Source organism: Capra hircus, chromosome 6 (assembly GCF_001704415.2).
Source record: "Capra hircus breed San Clemente chromosome 6, ASM170441v1, whole genome shotgun sequence".
Taxonomy (NCBI): Eukaryota; Metazoa; Chordata; class Mammalia; order Artiodactyla; family Bovidae; genus Capra; species Capra hircus.
In genome coordinates this window covers 19,397,177-19,415,821 of record NC_030813.1, presented here as the reverse complement: position 1 = coordinate 19,415,821, position 18,645 = coordinate 19,397,177, and the positions used below count along the sequence as shown (strand labels likewise).

General features: G+C 37.1%; 1 protein-coding gene across 3 annotated transcripts in view; it reads right to left on the bottom strand.

Annotated features, from left to right (window-relative positions):
• TBCK (TBC1 domain containing kinase) overlaps nt 1-18,645 on the bottom strand; it is a 205,372-nt gene that overhangs the window by 16,862 nt on the left and 169,865 nt on the right. For all 3 annotated transcript variants that reach the window (XM_005681337.3, XM_005681336.3, XM_018049238.1), the window contains one exon: nt 13,927-14,086. In XM_005681337.3, coding sequence (XP_005681394.1) covers nt 13,927-14,086 — 160 coding nt within the window. The remainder of the gene's footprint in view (nt 1-13,926; nt 14,087-18,645) is intronic.

The window sequence follows — 18,645 nt, the reverse complement described above, 5'->3', positions numbered from 1 at the left end:
TATCCATTTCTGTTTAGACAACTGAGAATGGTAAACCCATACTGTGTCCAAGGCACCAGTCATATTACACACAGTATACCATGCTCTGAAAAGGATGTATACAATAAAAACTCAGATTCAAAAGCGAGGGCTGTGATGGACCACGGCCAAACCCCAAACTTTGTAGGTCAAGAGGGAGGGTGAGTATGGTTAGTTTCTCATTCAGCCACAAACATTCCTGTGGTAAGGAATAATTAATTAAATGTCAGGCTATGGAGAGCAGGTTTAGGTATACAGAATAACACATATTAAGACAAAATAACTTTTGTCCAGTGACAGGTCATGAATATAGTCCCAGAGATCACAAGATTCAGATAATGACTTGGCAGTTTTTTTTTGTTTTTTTCTGGAAATTGTCAATGAGCTCCCTCTGTTTTTTAAAAAATTGCTTATACACATAATATATCCAATAAACATGTTAAAAAACCAAAGTCTAGGTTAGGTGTTTCAGGGTTCCCGTTACTACAACTCCTACATTGCTTTTCAATTCACACAATTTTTGAAAGGTTATAAGAATAGGGATTCTCAGGACAGGTTTTATTCTAGTTCATAGGCTTTTTAAAGTAAATTATCCTCCATTGCTTAACAAATGTAAAGTTATATAGAAGAGTTTTCACTGTTACTCTTAAGCCTCATATGATGTCTAGTGTCTTCAAGTTGCATTAATATCTAAATTGTTTCCTTATAATCTGATAAAAACCCACAGACCAAAAAATTTGCTGACAAAAAGGTCAAGAGAAAAGCCAAGTTTAACCATAACCAGTGCTTACAGTTCTAACAAGACCAAGAAAGAATTCCTTATATATTTGGAACTTATAAAGGAGATTCACTTCCTATTATCAAAATGCCTAACGTACAATTATAAAGGACCTAATGTATTTTTTGACAGAGGGTTTCATACAAAGTAAAGGTATTATATTAATTGGACAAACTAGACAGATACTATCAGGAGCTAGAGAAATTTACTATAGGGATAACACATACGCTGAATTGGTTTAAGCAGTTTTCAGAATCGTTTGGTCCCCTTTGAACACACACTTGGAGGAGGACAATCTCAAATGCCTGAGGCCAAAAGCTAAGGGAAGAGCTTGAGCAGAGGGAAGAAAGGAGATGGAGCTAGAGAAAAATGGAAAAGGCAAGGGCTACTAGTGATTATCTCAGTATCACAAATCTTGGTTTAGCTTGGTTAAGGGATCCAGGAAGTAATGGGGTGGGACTGGAGGGCAGGAGCCTCCTATTACTGCAATCCAAATTAACTTCCAACCCAACATGGAAAGGTCAAATAACCTTGGCCTCCAGGGAACTGTAAATGAACACAATTGGAGAATCTAATTTTTAAAAATAGTTGTAACAGTATGCCTTGCTTATTATAAATCTGCTTATTTTCACTTGAAAACAAATGCCATATTTTAAATTTAATCCTTACATGCCAAGGATAGAAAACATCAGCTACATACAATGTTTAGTCATAGAACTGCCACAAAAATCATCTCTTGTCTAGGCTTCTGAATCACATGCTATTCAGAAGTGTTTGTTTTGTTTTAAAGAAAAGAATAATAACACCCATGGCTTATTACTGAAGATGGCTGTTATGTTCTCAGATGACTATTTCTTCTGATGACAAAAGAAAAGCACCGATTTCATGCCAAGAGGATATCCAAAGGGTTGTTGACAAGTCAAAGTGAAACACAAAGATTCCTTCAATTTCTTTCTTAGATAACTTTTTGATGTGATACACTAGCAGTGATGAAATCTTTGTGGTCTAAGAACCACTAAATATAATCTAGATAAAGAGTAATTATTTTTAGAGTTTCATGTGTTTCAGTGACTAACATAGTAATACGATGTATTGTTGAAGGGACTCACTGAAAGTAAACACTGACGGAGTTTCATTTTGCTCTGGTCAATGTTGTTGGCCATTTTCCTGTCTGAGACCTATCACTAGCTTGAGTGGGATCCCACTGCATTATTTTCCCACAAGAGAAAAAAGGAAACCCAGTAATACTTTAAAACATGCTGTTGTGCTAAGTCATCATTGTTGCTAAACATTATTATGTACTTCTAGGAAAGAAGTGGATTCACCATGATGTTTTGTCAGCCTAAGATGTATAAGACTTTGACCTTAGGCTGGGGTAGGACAGTGTGAGTAATGACTGCTAAGAGAATCAAAACAATTCACACATTTGCCCATGGATAATATTTGATTAGTGCTTAAAATAAAAATTTCTGTTAAAATTGAGTAATCCACTCTAGGACATAACAATGAACTTTCCTGAGTTCATTTAGTCCAGGATATGGATGGTAGACTATCTCTGCCTCTGCCTATTGATTTGAAAAGCTATTGCCTTAATTCTCAGATTTATATACTTGCTCTCTGAGATTAATTCAGCATGTTTCCTTGTATGCCCAGGGAATCTAATCCTAGTTTAACAATCAAAGATGCAGTTTCTCATGTGAGTTTCAAAGACATGATTATTTCTGCAAGAAGACAAGAGTGAGACCTTGCCACGTTTTTCACTTAAATGTGACACAAAGCTTGAATTGACTTTACCCTTCTTTTCATACAGGGGTCTTCCTACTCCCATAGCGACAGATGCACCCTGTTAATGCTTGGCTTGTCAAATGTTTGCTGACTATACAGCAGCAAGGATCAGCACAAAATCTGATCCCACCCTTGAACAGTAGTATACATTTCAGAGACTAGGGATTCCACTCACTGGAGACTATCTGAATTTCCCTGATGCTGACATAACTTTGTTCACAAAATATCTGGAAATGCTTGATTCTATCATGGTTCACTGCTTTATTTAACCTGAAGGTTAAGGTGAATTAAAGATTACTGACAAGTGAGATTTAATAGGACTTAATTCTGGTATGAAGATGCCTCTACACAGAATACTAATTAAGCTAGGATCTTTGTAGTCCTCCTTTTTTTGTCCTATTCTGAGGGGGGCGGGAGTGAAGAGTAATGTTTTATCTAGAGTAGAAGTGTCAGATTCTAAAAGTTTTTTGATGTATTTAATGTGAGCGCAAGGTCAAAGACAAAAGCCTTATGAAGTGGTAATTGTAAAGAAGCTATCTCATAGAAAAAGTTGCTAATCAGTTGTAATTACAGAAACAGTTCATGAATACATAATTAACATGGAATCATATATCTTCTGATTATAGTTTCCCAGGTACATGAATAAGTGATATTTCTCAGATCTCTTCTGTCTTCTATGTTATTTTAGATAATACATTTCATACATCTGGTCACTGTAGAGCACTTCCTTCATACCTGTATTACAAAAAATACTAGTCCAATCGCTATGTCAAATGAGTGATTTAATAGTATCATATTCTAGATAAGTGGTTCACTTATTTTCTCTTGCAGTTGTTCAATGATATTTTGCTAGTTGTAAATCCACTATTGAGAGATTTTTCTTTTACTGAACTATACTTGATTTCATTTGATGAATTTTCAGTCTAACTTTATTACTAGGTTTTAACAGCAGATGTAAAACTAGAAAAATTATAATCAGTGCCCATTGTTTTTCAAACAGAAAGTTCCCAAGTCCAAATCATAAACATTTTGTGTTTGACATAAAATCGTAAACATCTGCAAAGATAATCTGTAACCATGCTAACTAGAATTGGTACCTCTGCTTTCTTTCCACAGCACTGAACTATGGCTTTCTTAATCTTTTCAAAACAGGACCGTGCCAGTTGCAGTACATTGATTTCAGCTTAGAAGAAAAGCCGCTACTTGTTTCAAAATCACTGTTCTGGTTTTGATACACACAGAGGAAAAATATTAGACCTGATCAGAACAGCTTTTATGAAAGATCCTCACTATTGTTTGACCAAAAATTGTAGGGCTTATACGAACTGGGGACAGTGGCGGTATCCTGAAGATATCAAACTCTAGAACTTAAAATCAATATAAAAATTTATAACATAAAATTTTCCATCTTAACCATTTTAGGTGTACAATTCAGTGGTATTAAGTATAACTTAACTGTATAAGGGAAGAGTTGTTGTATAACTCTTGTATACAATGTTGTATAACTATAACTGTAACAGGGAAGAGTCTATTTTGACTATTCCACACTAGATCTGTTTCTTTGGCTGCTTTTGTTATTATAATCACACACAATGGCCTGCCTCAGAGAATCCTGCACCTCTCCCTGACTGTTAAACTGAAGTGCCTTTGTTCAGAACCCTGTCCACCTGCAAATGGCAGGAAGGAAGAAATTAACATGTCTCCCTGCCTGAGGCTTGCCATTTTAGGAGATTCTTAGAAGATTAAATGGCCTCTTTACTTTGCTTCCACCTCCTCCTATTTCTTATTCATAAAAGAACCTGGCAGCCAGACCCCAACAAGATGGTTATTTTGAGACATTAGTCTGCCATCTACTTGGTCAGCTGGCTTTCTGAATAAAGTCATATTCCTTGCCTTAACACCTCTTCTCTTGGATTCACTGGCCTCTCGTGCAGGAAGCAGAGCAAGCTTGGACCCAGTAACATAACCACTGGTTATTTCCATATATATATATATATATATATATATATTTAATCATTAATGGGAAACCCTGTACCCATTGAGAAACCTATATGCAGGTCAGGAACCAACAGTTAGAACTGGACATGGAACCACAGACTGGTTCCAAATAGGAAGATGAGTACGTCAAGGCTGTATATTTTCACCCTGTTTATTTAACTTATATGCAGAGTACATCATGAGAAACGCTGGGCTGGAGGAAGTACAAAGCTGGAAGCAAGATTGCTGGGAGAAATATCAATAACCTCAGATATGCAGATGACACAATCCTTATGGCAGAAAGTGAAGAGGAACTAAAAAGCCTCTTGATGAAAGTGAAAGAGGAGAGTGAAAAAGTTGGCTTAAAGCTCAACATTCAGAAAATGAAGATCATGGCATCTGGTCCCGTCACTTCATGGCAAATAAATGGGGAAACAGTGGAAACAGTGTCAGACTTTCTTTTTTTGGGCTCCAAAATCACTGCAGATGGTGATTGCAGCCATGAAATTAAAAGATGCTTACTCCTTGGAAGGAAAGTTATGACCAAACTAGACAGTATATTAAAAAGCAGACACATTACTTTGCCAACAAAGGTCCGTCTAAGTCAATGCTATGGTTTTTCCAGTAGTCATGTACGGATGTGAGAGTTGGACTATAAAGAAAGCTGAGTGCCAAAGAATTGATGGTTTTGAACTATGGTGCTGGAGAAGACTCTTGAGAGTCCCTTGGACTGCAAGAAGATCCAACCAGTCCATCCTAAAGGAGACCAGTCCTGGGTGTTCATTGGAAGGATTGATGCTGAAGCTGAAACTCCAATACTTTGGCCACCTGATGCAAAGAGTTGACTCATTGGAAAAGACCCTGATGCTGGGAGGGATTAGGGGCAGGAGGAGAAGGGGACAACAGAGGCTGAGATGGCTGGATGGCATCACCAACTCAATGGACATGAGTTTGGGTAAACTCCAGGAGTTGGTGATGGACAGGGAGGCCTGGTGTGCCGCGATTCATGAGGTCTCAAAGAGTTGGACATGACTGAGTGACTGAACTGAACTGTACCCATTAAGCAATAAAATATTCCATCCTCTCAGCCCTTAGCCCCTTAGTAGCACTAATTTACTTTCTGAATCTATGAATTTGCCTATTTTAGATATTTTATGTAAGAGGAATCATAAAATAATTGTCTTTTATGTGTTTGTCTTATTTACACTATTTTAAAGGCTCATGGCAAATAGATGGGGAAACAGTGAGAGACTTTATTTTTTGGGGCTCCAAAGTCACTGCAGATGGTGACTGCAGCCATGAAATTAAAAGATGCTTGCTTCTTGGAAGAAAAGCTATGACCAATCTAGACAGCATATTAAAAAGCAGAGAGACTACTTTGCCAACCAAAGTCCATCTAGTCAAGGCTATGGTTTTTCCAGTAGTCATGTATGGATATGAGAGTTGGACTATAAGGAAAGCTGAGTGCTAAAGAACTGATGCTTTTGAATTGTGGTGTTGGAGAAGACCCTTGAGAGTCCCTTGGACTGCAAGGAGATCCAACCAGTCCATCCTAAAGGAAATCATTCCTGAATATTCATTGGAAGGACTGATGCTGAAGCTGAAACCCCAATACTTTGGGTACCTGAATGTGAAGAACTGACTCATTGGAAAAGACCCTGATGCTGGGAAAGATAGAAGGTGGGAAGAGAAGAAGATGATAGAGAAAGAGATGGTTGGATAGTATCACTGACGCAATGGACATAAGTTTGAGTAAACTCTGGGAGTTGGTGATGGACAAGGAAGCCTGGTGTGCTGTAGTCCATGGGGTCACAAAGAGTTGGACATGACTGAGTGACTGAACTGAACTGAAGGCTCATCCATGTTGTAGTGTGTATCAGAACTTCATTCCAAAGTACATTATATGTATATACCACACTTTGTTTATTCATTCATGTCTTGAGGGACACTTGGGTTGTTTCTGCTTTTGGACATCATAAATAATGCTGCCAAGAGAACTGGCATACAAGTATCCTGTTTAAGTCCATATTTTCAGTTCTTTTGAGTATTTACCTAGGAGTAGAATTGCTTATTATACAGTAATCCTATGTTTACATTTTCAAGGAACTGCCAAACTATTAAACTGTTTTCTACATAAGCTACATTACTTTACATTTCCCCTGTGCCACCCCTACCCCAAGCCATGCACCTGGGTTCCAATTCTCCAAGTTCTTGCCAACATTTAGGTGCAAAGTGGTATTTCACTGCATCTTTGATTTGCATTTCCCTATACAGAGGATGAGATGGTTGGATGGTATCACCGACTCAATGGACTCAATGCGTTTGGGTAGACCAGGAGTTGGTGATGGACAGGGAGGCCTGGCGTGCTGTGGTTCATGGGGTCACAAAGAGTCAGACATGACTGAGTGAGTGAACTGAACTGGATGACAAATGGTGTCAGGTATCTTTTCATGTGCTTATGGCCATTTGTATATCTTCTCTGGAGAAATGTCTAAAATGTCCCAAAATTTGTGCACTTAAAAATTTGATTGCCTTTCTTTTGTTGAGTTGTAGGAATTGTTAGTGAACAGAAATATAACTAATGTTTGTGTGTTGATTTTGTATTCCAATAATAATCCTTTATAGATACATAATTTGCAAATACTTTCTTCTATTTTGTGGATGGCAAGGATTGTTGGCCACCATCAGAAGCAGAAAAGGTGAAGAAAGATTCAACCCACAGCCTCAGAGGGAACATGGCTGACACCTTGATTTCAGACTTCTAGCATCTAGAACTATATTGTATTAAGCCACTCAGCTTGTATTATTTTTAATGTCCTATGAAACTAACATAATTTCATTTTTGATACCTTTTCTTTTTTTTGCCTAATTGCTCTGGCGAGAATTAACACAAATCCTTATCAAACTCTTCCAACAAACTGAACAGGAGAAAACTCTTCTTAACTCATGCTACAAATCAGCATCATTCTTCTGTCAAAGTCAAACAAAAACATTGCAAGAAAAGAAAACTACAGACAAAAACCCTTGATGACTACTGATGTAAAAACTTCAACAAAATACTAGCAAACTGAATTCAGGAGGCTACTGAAAGGATTATGTACCATGACCAAATGGAATTTACACTAGGAATGCAAGGATAGTTAAACATATGGATATCAATCAACATAACAATACCACATTCATAGAAGAAAGGGAAAAATCATAATTACAATTATCTCCACTGATGCAGAAAAAGCATTTAATAAAATTCAATACCATTCAGTGATAAAATACTCAATAAACTTAAATAGAAGAGAATCTCCTTAATGTGACAAAAGAGACGTATGAAAAAAATCCAACTAACATCATATTCAATGGTGAAAGACCGAAAGCTGTTTCCCTAAAATCAGGAAGAAGACAAGGATGCCTGCTCTTGCCATTTCTATTAAAAAAAGTATAGAATCTACTTTTTTTCAGTGTTTCTGTGGAAGAATGGGAGATTAGCACTGCTCACTCTGCCATTTTGCTGATGTTACTCACAAACTCTAGAACTTTTATACTATCATCATATATAAAATAATACTTACCAAATTCACATATATGCAAATTATATAGTACTGGAAAATAAAATTAATAGCTGAAATTAACCGAGTGCTTACTATTATCAGGCTGTGTACTGAATCCCTTATTGCCTAATCTGCAATCTTTTCAACAATGCTATGAGGTAGGTATTATTTTCCCCATCTTATAAAGGAATCAATCGTGACTTAGGGAGGTTAAACCATTTGCATAGTTTAACAGCTAGTAAGAAACAGAACAGAGCAGCTAATATAGTCTGACTAAAAAATCATACATTTAAACAGCATCCTTGTAACAGTCAGGGTTCCAACAAACCCTCAGGATAAATTGAGGGGTTTTAACTTACAGTGAGATTAATTACAATGTTATGGAATGTAAGAGAACCATATAGGATGATGTAGTAACCCTGCAACTACCAAAAAGCAGAGCTGTTGTCACACCTAAAGCTAATGGGACCAGGTGCTGGAAAGTGAGTATAGAGAAGGTTTATTGTAAAGAAGCGTTAACCTTTAGTAGAGGAACACTGTAAAACTGAGACAGCTTTGAGGGGAGAAACCAGGGGGATAAATATCCTGAGTCGCTCCCTCTCAAAACTTGTCAGAGGTCCCCATTAGCTCAATAACTGGAAGCCAGAAGACATGGAAGTCTGCCATTTTGCACAGAGAGCAGCGTGAAGAAGTGTGGAGAATGGAGCTATGATGGGAGGTAGGGTAAGTAAAAGATATCTAGTACCATGCATCTGGTCCCATCACTTCATGGGAAATAGATGGGGAAACAGTAGAAACAGTGTCAGACTTTATTTTTTGGGCTCCAAAATCACTGCAGATGGTGATTGCAGCCATGAAATTAAAAGATGCTTACTCCTTGGAAGAAAAGTTATGACCAACCTAGATACTATATTCAAAAGCAGAGGCATTACTTTGCCAACTAAAGTCCGTCTAGTCAAGGCTATGGTTTTTCCTGTGGTCATGTATGGATGTGAGAGTTGGACTGTGAAGAAGGCTGAGCGCCGAAGAATTGATGCTTTTGAACTGTGGTGTTGGAGAAGACTCTTGAGAGTCCCTTGGACTGCAAGGAGATCCAACCAGTCCATTCTGAAGGAGATCAACCCTGGGATTTCTTTGGAGAGAATGATGCTGAAGCTGAAACTCCAGTACTTTGGCTACCTCATAGGAACAGTTGGCTCATTGGAAAAGCCTCTGATGCTGGGAGGGATTGGGGGCAGGAGGAGAAGGGGACGACTGAGGATGAGATGGCTGGTTGGCATCACGGACTTGATGGATGTGAGTCTGAGTGAACTCCGGGAGATGGTGATGGACAGGGAGGCCTGGCGTGCTGCGATTCATGGGGTCGCAAAGAGTTGGACACGACTGACAGACTGAACTGAACTGAACTGAAGCATGCATACATAGTAGAATTCTAGCAAATATGCTTTAAGTTGAGATGCCTCCAACTTAGAGGAGGGTGAGGGGAAAGGAAGCATTAGTAGAGTCATACAGACCTGTACAGCAGACAAAAAGATGATGGAACAATACAAACAAACGAATGTTAGAAGTTGTCTTTAGCTCCAAGATGAGAAAATGATTAAAAGTACATCTGTGGACAAAAAAATGTCATTAGCCATTTCAATAAACAGGATGTTGCAGCCATAAAACCATCGACCACTGTAGAAGCCCCTGATGGTGTACAGTGAAAGGAATTACAGATGGAGAAAAACAGGATACTGGCCCTAGATAGTTAAGATGTATATTAAAGGAATAATTTCAGTAAGCCCAGACTTGCATCTTGCCACTGAAATCATTAGTACCACTGAGATGCCTGTTTTTGTGATTGGTAGTAATCTTTTGATATTTGACTATATATTTTTTTTCCCCCTCAGCAAAAACTCTATATTCTGGCTCCTCCCTTCCCTCTTTGGAACATTCCCTAAGAGCTGAGTGGCTGTATCTCCAGCTAAAGTTCTCACTAAGTCTGCTGAATAAAATATGATTCTCAAATTTTAGATTGTGTATTTTTTTAGTTGACACATCTCTATACAAATATTTAAAACTGTTCCTCAAAAATTACTTTCTGACATTGGATTTAAGCATTAATAGCCAAGCATGCAATCTGTTCAGTCACTTATCTGCAAGTATGAATAATCATGTAGAGTCTGAGGAAGAAGGAACTACTGTGATAACATCTAGTTTCTGATAAGGAAGACACTGGCTAATTTGTCAGGAATGTGATGGCTCTTTATATACCATTATTGTCATACATTCTTATTACTTCATCTAAATAGTCTTGCTTCCAGATTTCCTTCATTTGTTGAACTTTTAAATTTATTTGCATTGTGATACATGCATTTCACAACATGACATATGATCTATAGTTTATTATTTAATGAAAGAAATGAGTTACCCACTTAGTTTTACATATGTTTTGACCTTTATGATAAAGCAAACTTAGAATAAACATAAATCTAGAGATTAATACAATGAGTGGGATGTTTGGATGCATCTGACATATTTAAGAAGATTCAGTTATACAGGTCCACTTGATATCATTTTCAAATGGTTAATGCTTTCTGAAAGTAGAGCCTTAAGCTTGTTAGCACTTAGAGCATAATCGGGAGGAACTATTGTGATCCATGAAAAATCAGAACAAGTTTATTTTGAAAAAACAGGACAAATGGCAGCATTCAGACTCAAAAGCCTAACTTGCTCACTAAGTTAAGAGTATGGACTTAGAGTCATATAGACCCATATTTCAGTCCAGGCTCTGACACAAGCAAATTAGATAAACTCCAAATCTAAGTTTTCCTTGTACATAAAATGAGTAAATAATGTCTCCCTCATAGATTTGTTGATCACTCACCTAGAGCCAGACATCCTGGAATGTGAAGTCAAGTGGGCCTTAGAAAGCATCACTACGAAACAAAGCTAATGGAGATGATGGAATTCCAGGTGAGCTATTTCAAATCCTGAAAGATGCTGCTGTGAAAGTGCTGCACTCAGTATGCCGGCAAATTTGGAAAACTCAGCAGTGGCCACAGACTGGAAAAGGTCAGTTTTCATTCCAATCCCAAAGAAAGGCAATGCCAAAGAATGCTCAAACTACTGCACAATTATACTCATCTCACACGCTAGTAAAGTAATGATTAAAATTCTCCAAGCCAGGCTTCAGCAATACATGAATCGTGAACTTCCTGATGTTCAAGCTGGTTTTAGAAAAGGCAGAGGAACCAGAGATCAAATTGCCAACATCCGCTGGATCATGGAAAAAGCAAGAGAATTCCAGAAAGACATCTATTTCTACTCTATTGACTATGCCAAAGCCTTTGACTGTGTGGATCACAATAAACTGTGGAAAATTCTGAGAGAGATGGGAATACCAGACCACCTGACCTGCCTCTTGAGAAACCTATATGCAGGTCAGGAAGCAACAGTTAGAACTGGACATGGAACAACAGACTGGTTCCAAACAGGAAAAGGAGTACGTCCAGGCTGTATATTGTAACCCTGCTTATTTAACTTCTATGCAGAGTACATCATGAGAAACACTGGGCTGGAAGAAGCACAAGCTGGAATCAAGATTGCCAGGAGAAATATTAATAACTTCAGATATGCAGATGACACCACCCTTATGGCAGAAAGTGAAGAACTAAAGAGCCTCTTGATGAAAGTGAAAGAGGAGAGCAAAAAAATTGGCTTAAAGCTCAACATGGCATCCAGTCCCACCACTTCATGGCAAATAGATGGGGAAACAGTGGAAACAGTGGCTGATGCCTGATCTTGAAGCTGAAACTCCAATACTTTGGCCACCTCATGCGAAGAGTTGACTCATTGGAAAAGACCCCAACGCTGGGAAAGATTGAAGGCAGGAGGAGAAGGGGATGACAGAGGATGAGATGGCTGGATGGCATCACTGACTCGATGGACGTGAGTCTGAGTGAACTCCGGGAGTTGGTGTTGGACAGGGAGGCCTGGCTTGCTGTGGTTCATGAGGCTGCAAAGAGTTGGACATGACTGAGCAACTGAACTGAACTGATAGAACTGTTATGAAGAATAAAAAGAGATAACATATAAAAGTATTTGTCACAGTGCCAAGCACACAATCACCAGTCAGTAATTGGGATGATTATCACTGTGAAGATTTCTTCCTGAAAGTTTCCTTGGCAATCCAGTAGTTAAGAGTCTGTGCTTTCATTGTAGGGTGTGTGAGTTATACCCCTGGTCAGGGAACTAAGATTCTGCATGCCTCATGGTGCAGTCAAAATATAAAAAATTTTTTTTAAAGTCCAGATCATTTGGAATAATAAAAAACAATTCTTCCAAAGGCTGTGTATTATGTGCAACCCAGAAATACGTGATTCTGAACACTATTTCTGTGAGTTGAATGTATTGATATGCATTGTAATCGAAAATGGATATTTTTCATTGGAGTGATATGGCAATATGGATTAATGTAGCAGCAGCAGTATTGTGGTAATAGTAGTAACAATAATAATAAAAGCCGATTTACATAAAAATAATTGAGATACCAAGGCTTTAATTCTAAAATGTTCTCAGTTACTTATTAAAATTGCACATTAGTCATTTACTATACTGACTTTCTCTGATATAGGTATATTTAGATTCCCTATGAAGTACTAGATACAGTGACATAAAAGAGAGATGAGTAATTTAAGACTTACATAGCTAATATCCACTCGGATATTTCTTTAGTTTCGTCAATTAAGCTTTTTTTTTTTTTTTTACCGAGAATGACTTTAATTTAGTGTCAAAAGCCAATGCTTCTGAAACAAGATTATTAGATGCTTAAAACAGCCTATGACAACAGTCTTAAAGTTCTCACTTGACTACAATTCCATAGGTATCCTTTCTGGATTATTCAGCTTATTTGCATAAGCTATCTTCAGAGAGCAAACTATCTCTGCTATTTTTTCAGAAGCAGATTCTTCTGTCCTTTTAGAAAAAGGGCCTGTCCTGGTTCACTGTTGCCTACATCTAGATATGTCATTTTAAAAGCTGCTTTATAGAGCTCTGATTGACATACAATAACTTATACATATTCAAAGTGTACATTTTAACGTTTGACTGTGGGATTTGTAAATAAGTACATTTGGCTCTCATAGTCCATATAGCCTCTAACTTCTCTTTTATGAAAAGTAAAGGTTGATGTTTGGTAGAAACCAATACAATACTGTAAAGCAACTATCCTTCAATTAAAAATAAATAAATTTTTAAAAAAAGGTGAAGTTTTTGACTTCCAGAAACTACTCTGTTTCATGTTTCAAAAATTTTAAGAACATAATCAGAAGAGAGAAAAGCCATTTTACTGTTTAATATACTCCTCAGTTCCTGAAAGTTGGTATCCTTCCCAAATTCGCTATTACCATAAAGCTTTGAGCCTGTAAGAAACAAAACCCACAGATTCGAAAAATTCCATCAGGATCAGCTTTCAGAACCACCAATCAAGTCCCACTGTTTTTCTCCAATGAAAGGAATTGAATTTCCTTCTTGTAATTTTAACTGTAATTTTAACAGTTAAAAAACAAAAAGTCAAAACCAAAAGAAAACATAGTAGGCTATCATTTGAAGTTTCCTAAGCTTAGTATTGATTCTGATGCTGTAGAGTGAGGAAAAGAAGCTTGAATTCTTTTACCAGGAAAAGGTAGACAATCTCTGTGATATAAGAATATAGACAGATATTCAAAGCTCATTTGATTTGCAACCAGCTCCTGAAGAAATGACATTTAGACAACCTGTGGAAGTAGGCAGGTAAATAACTCATCATGAGGTCCATATGACAGTTCTGAGCACACTTACCTCTGCTGTGTGCTTTGCCACATTCCCCACAATGACAATGACCTTCCCTCTGAAGCTCTGGAGCATGGCAGTGTAAGGTCCCTGGCTAAGCTCCCCTTCAGCAGTGAATGCAGTGCTGAATGGAATGTTGATGCTGCCTGAAATGTGACCCCGAACAAAACTGAGAAAAAAGGTTAAGGGAAACATTTATTTGTGTGCACATTTGAATGTGTGAGAGAAGCTCACAGGGAATTAATTCTCAGAAGAGAGTACCATTAAAATCAAACACAAATGGAGATAAGACTTGAAAATCCCCTGAACAGAAAAACCAGTTTAGTCATACAAGCAAAGATTAATTTAGCTTATTTTGCAAGACAAGCAAGGCTAACTTGACCTGGGTCACTTCTTGTTTATGCCTCTGAAAACTGTAAGTGAAACTTAAACTGTCTCTCTAAATTGATATTTGAAGCTCACTAACCATTTCCCTTTCATTTAAGAAAATTCTAATATTGTAACCAGTCACTGAAAAATAGTCACGGCTGCTTTTTAACAATATACCTCTAAGCCTTACTCCATGTTTTGGTTCAACTGCTCCTGCTTTGCAAACTGTCTTTTGGTGTGTATACAATAAACTTTTTATTAACTACTACTTTATTAATTAACTTTTATTAATTACTGTTTTAGTTATCAGAGAAGGCAATGGCACCCCACTCCAGTACTCTTGCCTGGAAAATCCGATGGACAGAGGAGCCTGGTAGGCTGCAGTCCATGGGGTTGCTAAGAGTCAGGCACGACTGAGAGACTTCACTTTCACTTTTCACTTTCATGCATTGGAGAAGGAAATGGCAACCCACTCCAGTGTTCTTGCCTGGAGAATCCCAGGGACGGGTGAGCCTGGTGGGGTCGCACAGAGTCGGACACGACTGAAGCGACTTAGTAGTGGCTTTAGTTATTCATCAATTTTACTTCTTTTTCCCCCCTGAACTTTTGACAGAAAGGAAAAAGATTAGCCAAAGATGTAAACAAGACTTTCTTGATTAAACAAAATATTGTGAAAGTGATCAGAATGCAGCAAATCAATGGCAATCACATAGGGTGTACAACATTCATGGCTTTCAATTCATTATCACTATTGTTACTACTACTGCGATTATTTTAAAGCTCTATTACAAAAGAGTGCAATTAAAAAGATGATTCTTCCTATAGAGTCTATGGAGAAAGATATTATTATTATATCAATCACTTTTTAATTTTTTTTGTTTTTTTTTATATCAATCACTTTTTTAAAAGGCATAAATTAACAACTACAAAAACTGCTCTGAAAGAGATGTATATGATGCTTTGATAGGACATGTCAATTTGAGAAGGACAGGGAAGGTTTCCACTAAGGAAATTAGTAAAATTTGAATAATTAATAAAAGGTAAAATTTGAATAATTAATAAAAGTTAGGCAACAGAATAGAATACAGGTGGTATAGAGTGGTGGAAGGGACAAACACTAAAATTTGAGGTAAAATTTGAATAATTAATAAAAGTTAGGCAACAGAATAGAATACAGGTGGCATAGAGTGGTGGAAGGGACAAACGTTTCAGGTGGAAATGTGAGGTGTGTACTGGGGAGGCACATGACTAATCATGAGAAAGGAAGGAAGGCCAGTATAGTGGAATGCAGAGAGCAAAGACAGCATAAGACCAGCCTGGAAATGAATGCAGAGGCCAGATCATACAGCACCTTGCAGATCATGTTGTTAAAATTGGTCTTTCTCCTAGAGCAATGAAAATCAGGAAGTATTTTAAACAGACAAGAACAGATCACATTTGCACTTTGGCAACAAGTTGGAGAAAGGCTAGAAGGAGAGTGAATGTGAAGGTTAGTTTGTAAGACGTCTGTCTAGGCTGTATCTTGTCTCCTCCTTAACAATCACTGATGATAATCATGAAGAGATGTTTGTGTTCAACAGAAGCATCTCCCCCTGAACTTCCACTTTAGATATGTTCTTTACAAAACGGAAAAGTCATAGATTTTAAAAGGCTATATCACAAGCAACGAATATCTGTCCCCCCACCAAAAGAAACTAATCAATCATTGCTGTAGAAGAATTATACATGATAATTATAATGCAATTAATATTATATTAATATAATTATAATTATATAATTATAATGATTTATTGATATGAAAATTTCTCAACTGCCCCAGTTTGTAGGTTCATCTTTAGAATATTACTTCTCTCTGTTTCTGTCAATGTCTCTTTTTCCCTCATTAACACAGTTAGGAGAAATTTGAGGCTCCTACTCTCAAGATTGACGGTAGAGGTTGAACATATATCTTAAACTTCTAGTCAGCTGTTACTTCATTTTTCTTTAAAGAGAAGCATTTGGCACTAATAATGAGGGAAAGGATATAAAAAGTTCTGGAAAATGAAATGAGAAATAGAATAGATACCATTCCAGGTACACTGTTTAGTTAGAATGTTCTAGAACATTTCATCAGCTCTAGTTTTTTGAACATTTACAATGACTCAGTATTCACGGTATTGGCTTCTGTTTTCATGAAAAGAAATGACTTTGTCCTCAGCATATAATTACTACAATAGCACTTTAATCTTTAATAAGGACATACCTTAAAAACTCTTGATTTTTCTCAAACTGTGAACATGACAAATTCAACTATTTTCAGCAAAGGAATCTACATCTGCCAGCCTAAATCAACTGCCAGAGAGAGTTTCTGTGTTTATCAAATGGCCAGTGTCAACCATGGACATTTTTCCTTTTTAGTGTTTTTTCAGTAGCAAAAACAATACAAATCTATACTAGTTAGATGCTCTAGCAGACATGTTTGCATTGCCTGCCCAAACCCTGCTTTCTTGTTTGAAAGGACCTCAACTACTGACCCTGATGAAAGGATGTGCGTAGGCTGTCATGTTTGAGTCAGGTGACCCTGCCACAATCAAGACTGACAGGATAGTAGGGAGGGGGAGGGCGAAGGTGGATATTTGACACAGGTTGAGCCAATCAGACTCTCTCTGTTCAAAATCAAAGGTAAAAGACAATGCTAAGACTGTGTTAAGCTTATTTGAGTGCCTTCTCTATACATAATTTATTCAGCCACACATTAAAGAATTAAATAAAATTATTTATTTTATAAGATAAATTCTATAAATATTTGGTTTTAAAAAAGTACCCACCTGTATCTAAATACCCAATATCTAATATCTGTATCTAAAATCAAACACAAGCATCTAGATGAGTTTCTGGGTTCAATATCACCAATTTATTATGTGCTTTTAAAGAAGATTTTAGTCCAAATTGCCTTTTAGTCACTACAAGTATGTCATAAATTTATCATTCTAGAATTTGCTTTTGTGTTTTATGGTTTGATGTTTAAAAAAAGTTCACAAGATTAAATGTTAAAATGCTGACAAAGTATGATGGCAACAGAGTCCTTTGGGTAAGAGAAAAGTTAGAATCCAAAATACAAAACTATTTCAAACCTTTTTAAAGCTATTTTAACACTTTGGACAATAAAACACAAAAGAAAAAAATATTAAACCACACTTGCCCCATTTTTAGTTTAGCTCAATCAAAAAAATCCTGGAAAACATATAAAAGCACTCATCCAAAAACACTCTTGTCATAAAACTTATAGTGCAAATAAGATTGGGTAAACACGGATACTTGTAGACAGAATGGTCAAACCTCTAAATAGCTATTAACTGTGTGACCGGCAAATAGCAGAGGAGAATGAGACTGGTCTAGTTACATATTAATACATTTACAATGAACATTCTCTTCTTAAGTAAGTTGGACACTGCCGACAATTTTGGTTATTTAAAGATCTTGTTTCCTCGGTAATTATTTACATTTCACTGCCTACAACAGAAATTCTCATATGACGCAAACATTATATAATGAAGTAGAACTTTTTCAGGCAATTTCTAAACACATGAGAGGCTGTCAGACTATTGTAAAGGCAGGTAGTCAAAGTTTTTTTTAAATCTTTAGTCTTTCATAATTATAATAAAGTATTAGGTGTTTGAAAAATGAACAAAGAACAGATTCTGTATATTTTGTGTTAATAGGACAAATTAAGTACAGTGAAACAGAAGATGATTTCTGACATATAGTGACTCTGATCAATCCTGGGCACAACACGGCAAGGAGAGCAAAATGATATAAGAATACACTGCAATATGGACTTTCTCCATGTTCAAAGGACTTAAGCTTTATTTCATTGAACTGAAGTAGAGGACAAATATGTGTAAGTTCTTTAGCTGAGTCATTGGAAAAGACCCTGATGCTGGGAAACATTGAAGGTAGGAGGAAAAGGCGACAACAGAGGATGAGATGGTTGGATGGCATCATCGACTCCATGGACATGAGTTTGAGCAAGCTCTGGGAGTTGGTGACGGACAGGGAAACCTGGCTTGCTGCAGTCCATGGGGTTGCAAAGAGTTGGACACGACTGAGCGACTGAACTGAACTGAGAGACGAACATCCAACAATATATTTTTTAGAACTGTGACTGTTACTTCATTGCTTTCCTCATATTCTAGACAAAAATTTGGATTCATTGCATTTGCCTTTTGCATTTGGGCTTCCCTTGGGGGCTCAGGTGGTAAAGAATCCGCCTACACTTAAAGAGGTTCTATAGTGGGTGTACTACCCAACAGACGGACATTATACTGTTTTACAAACTATAACCTTAAAAAGCTTCAGCTTCACGTATCTAGTTTAGAG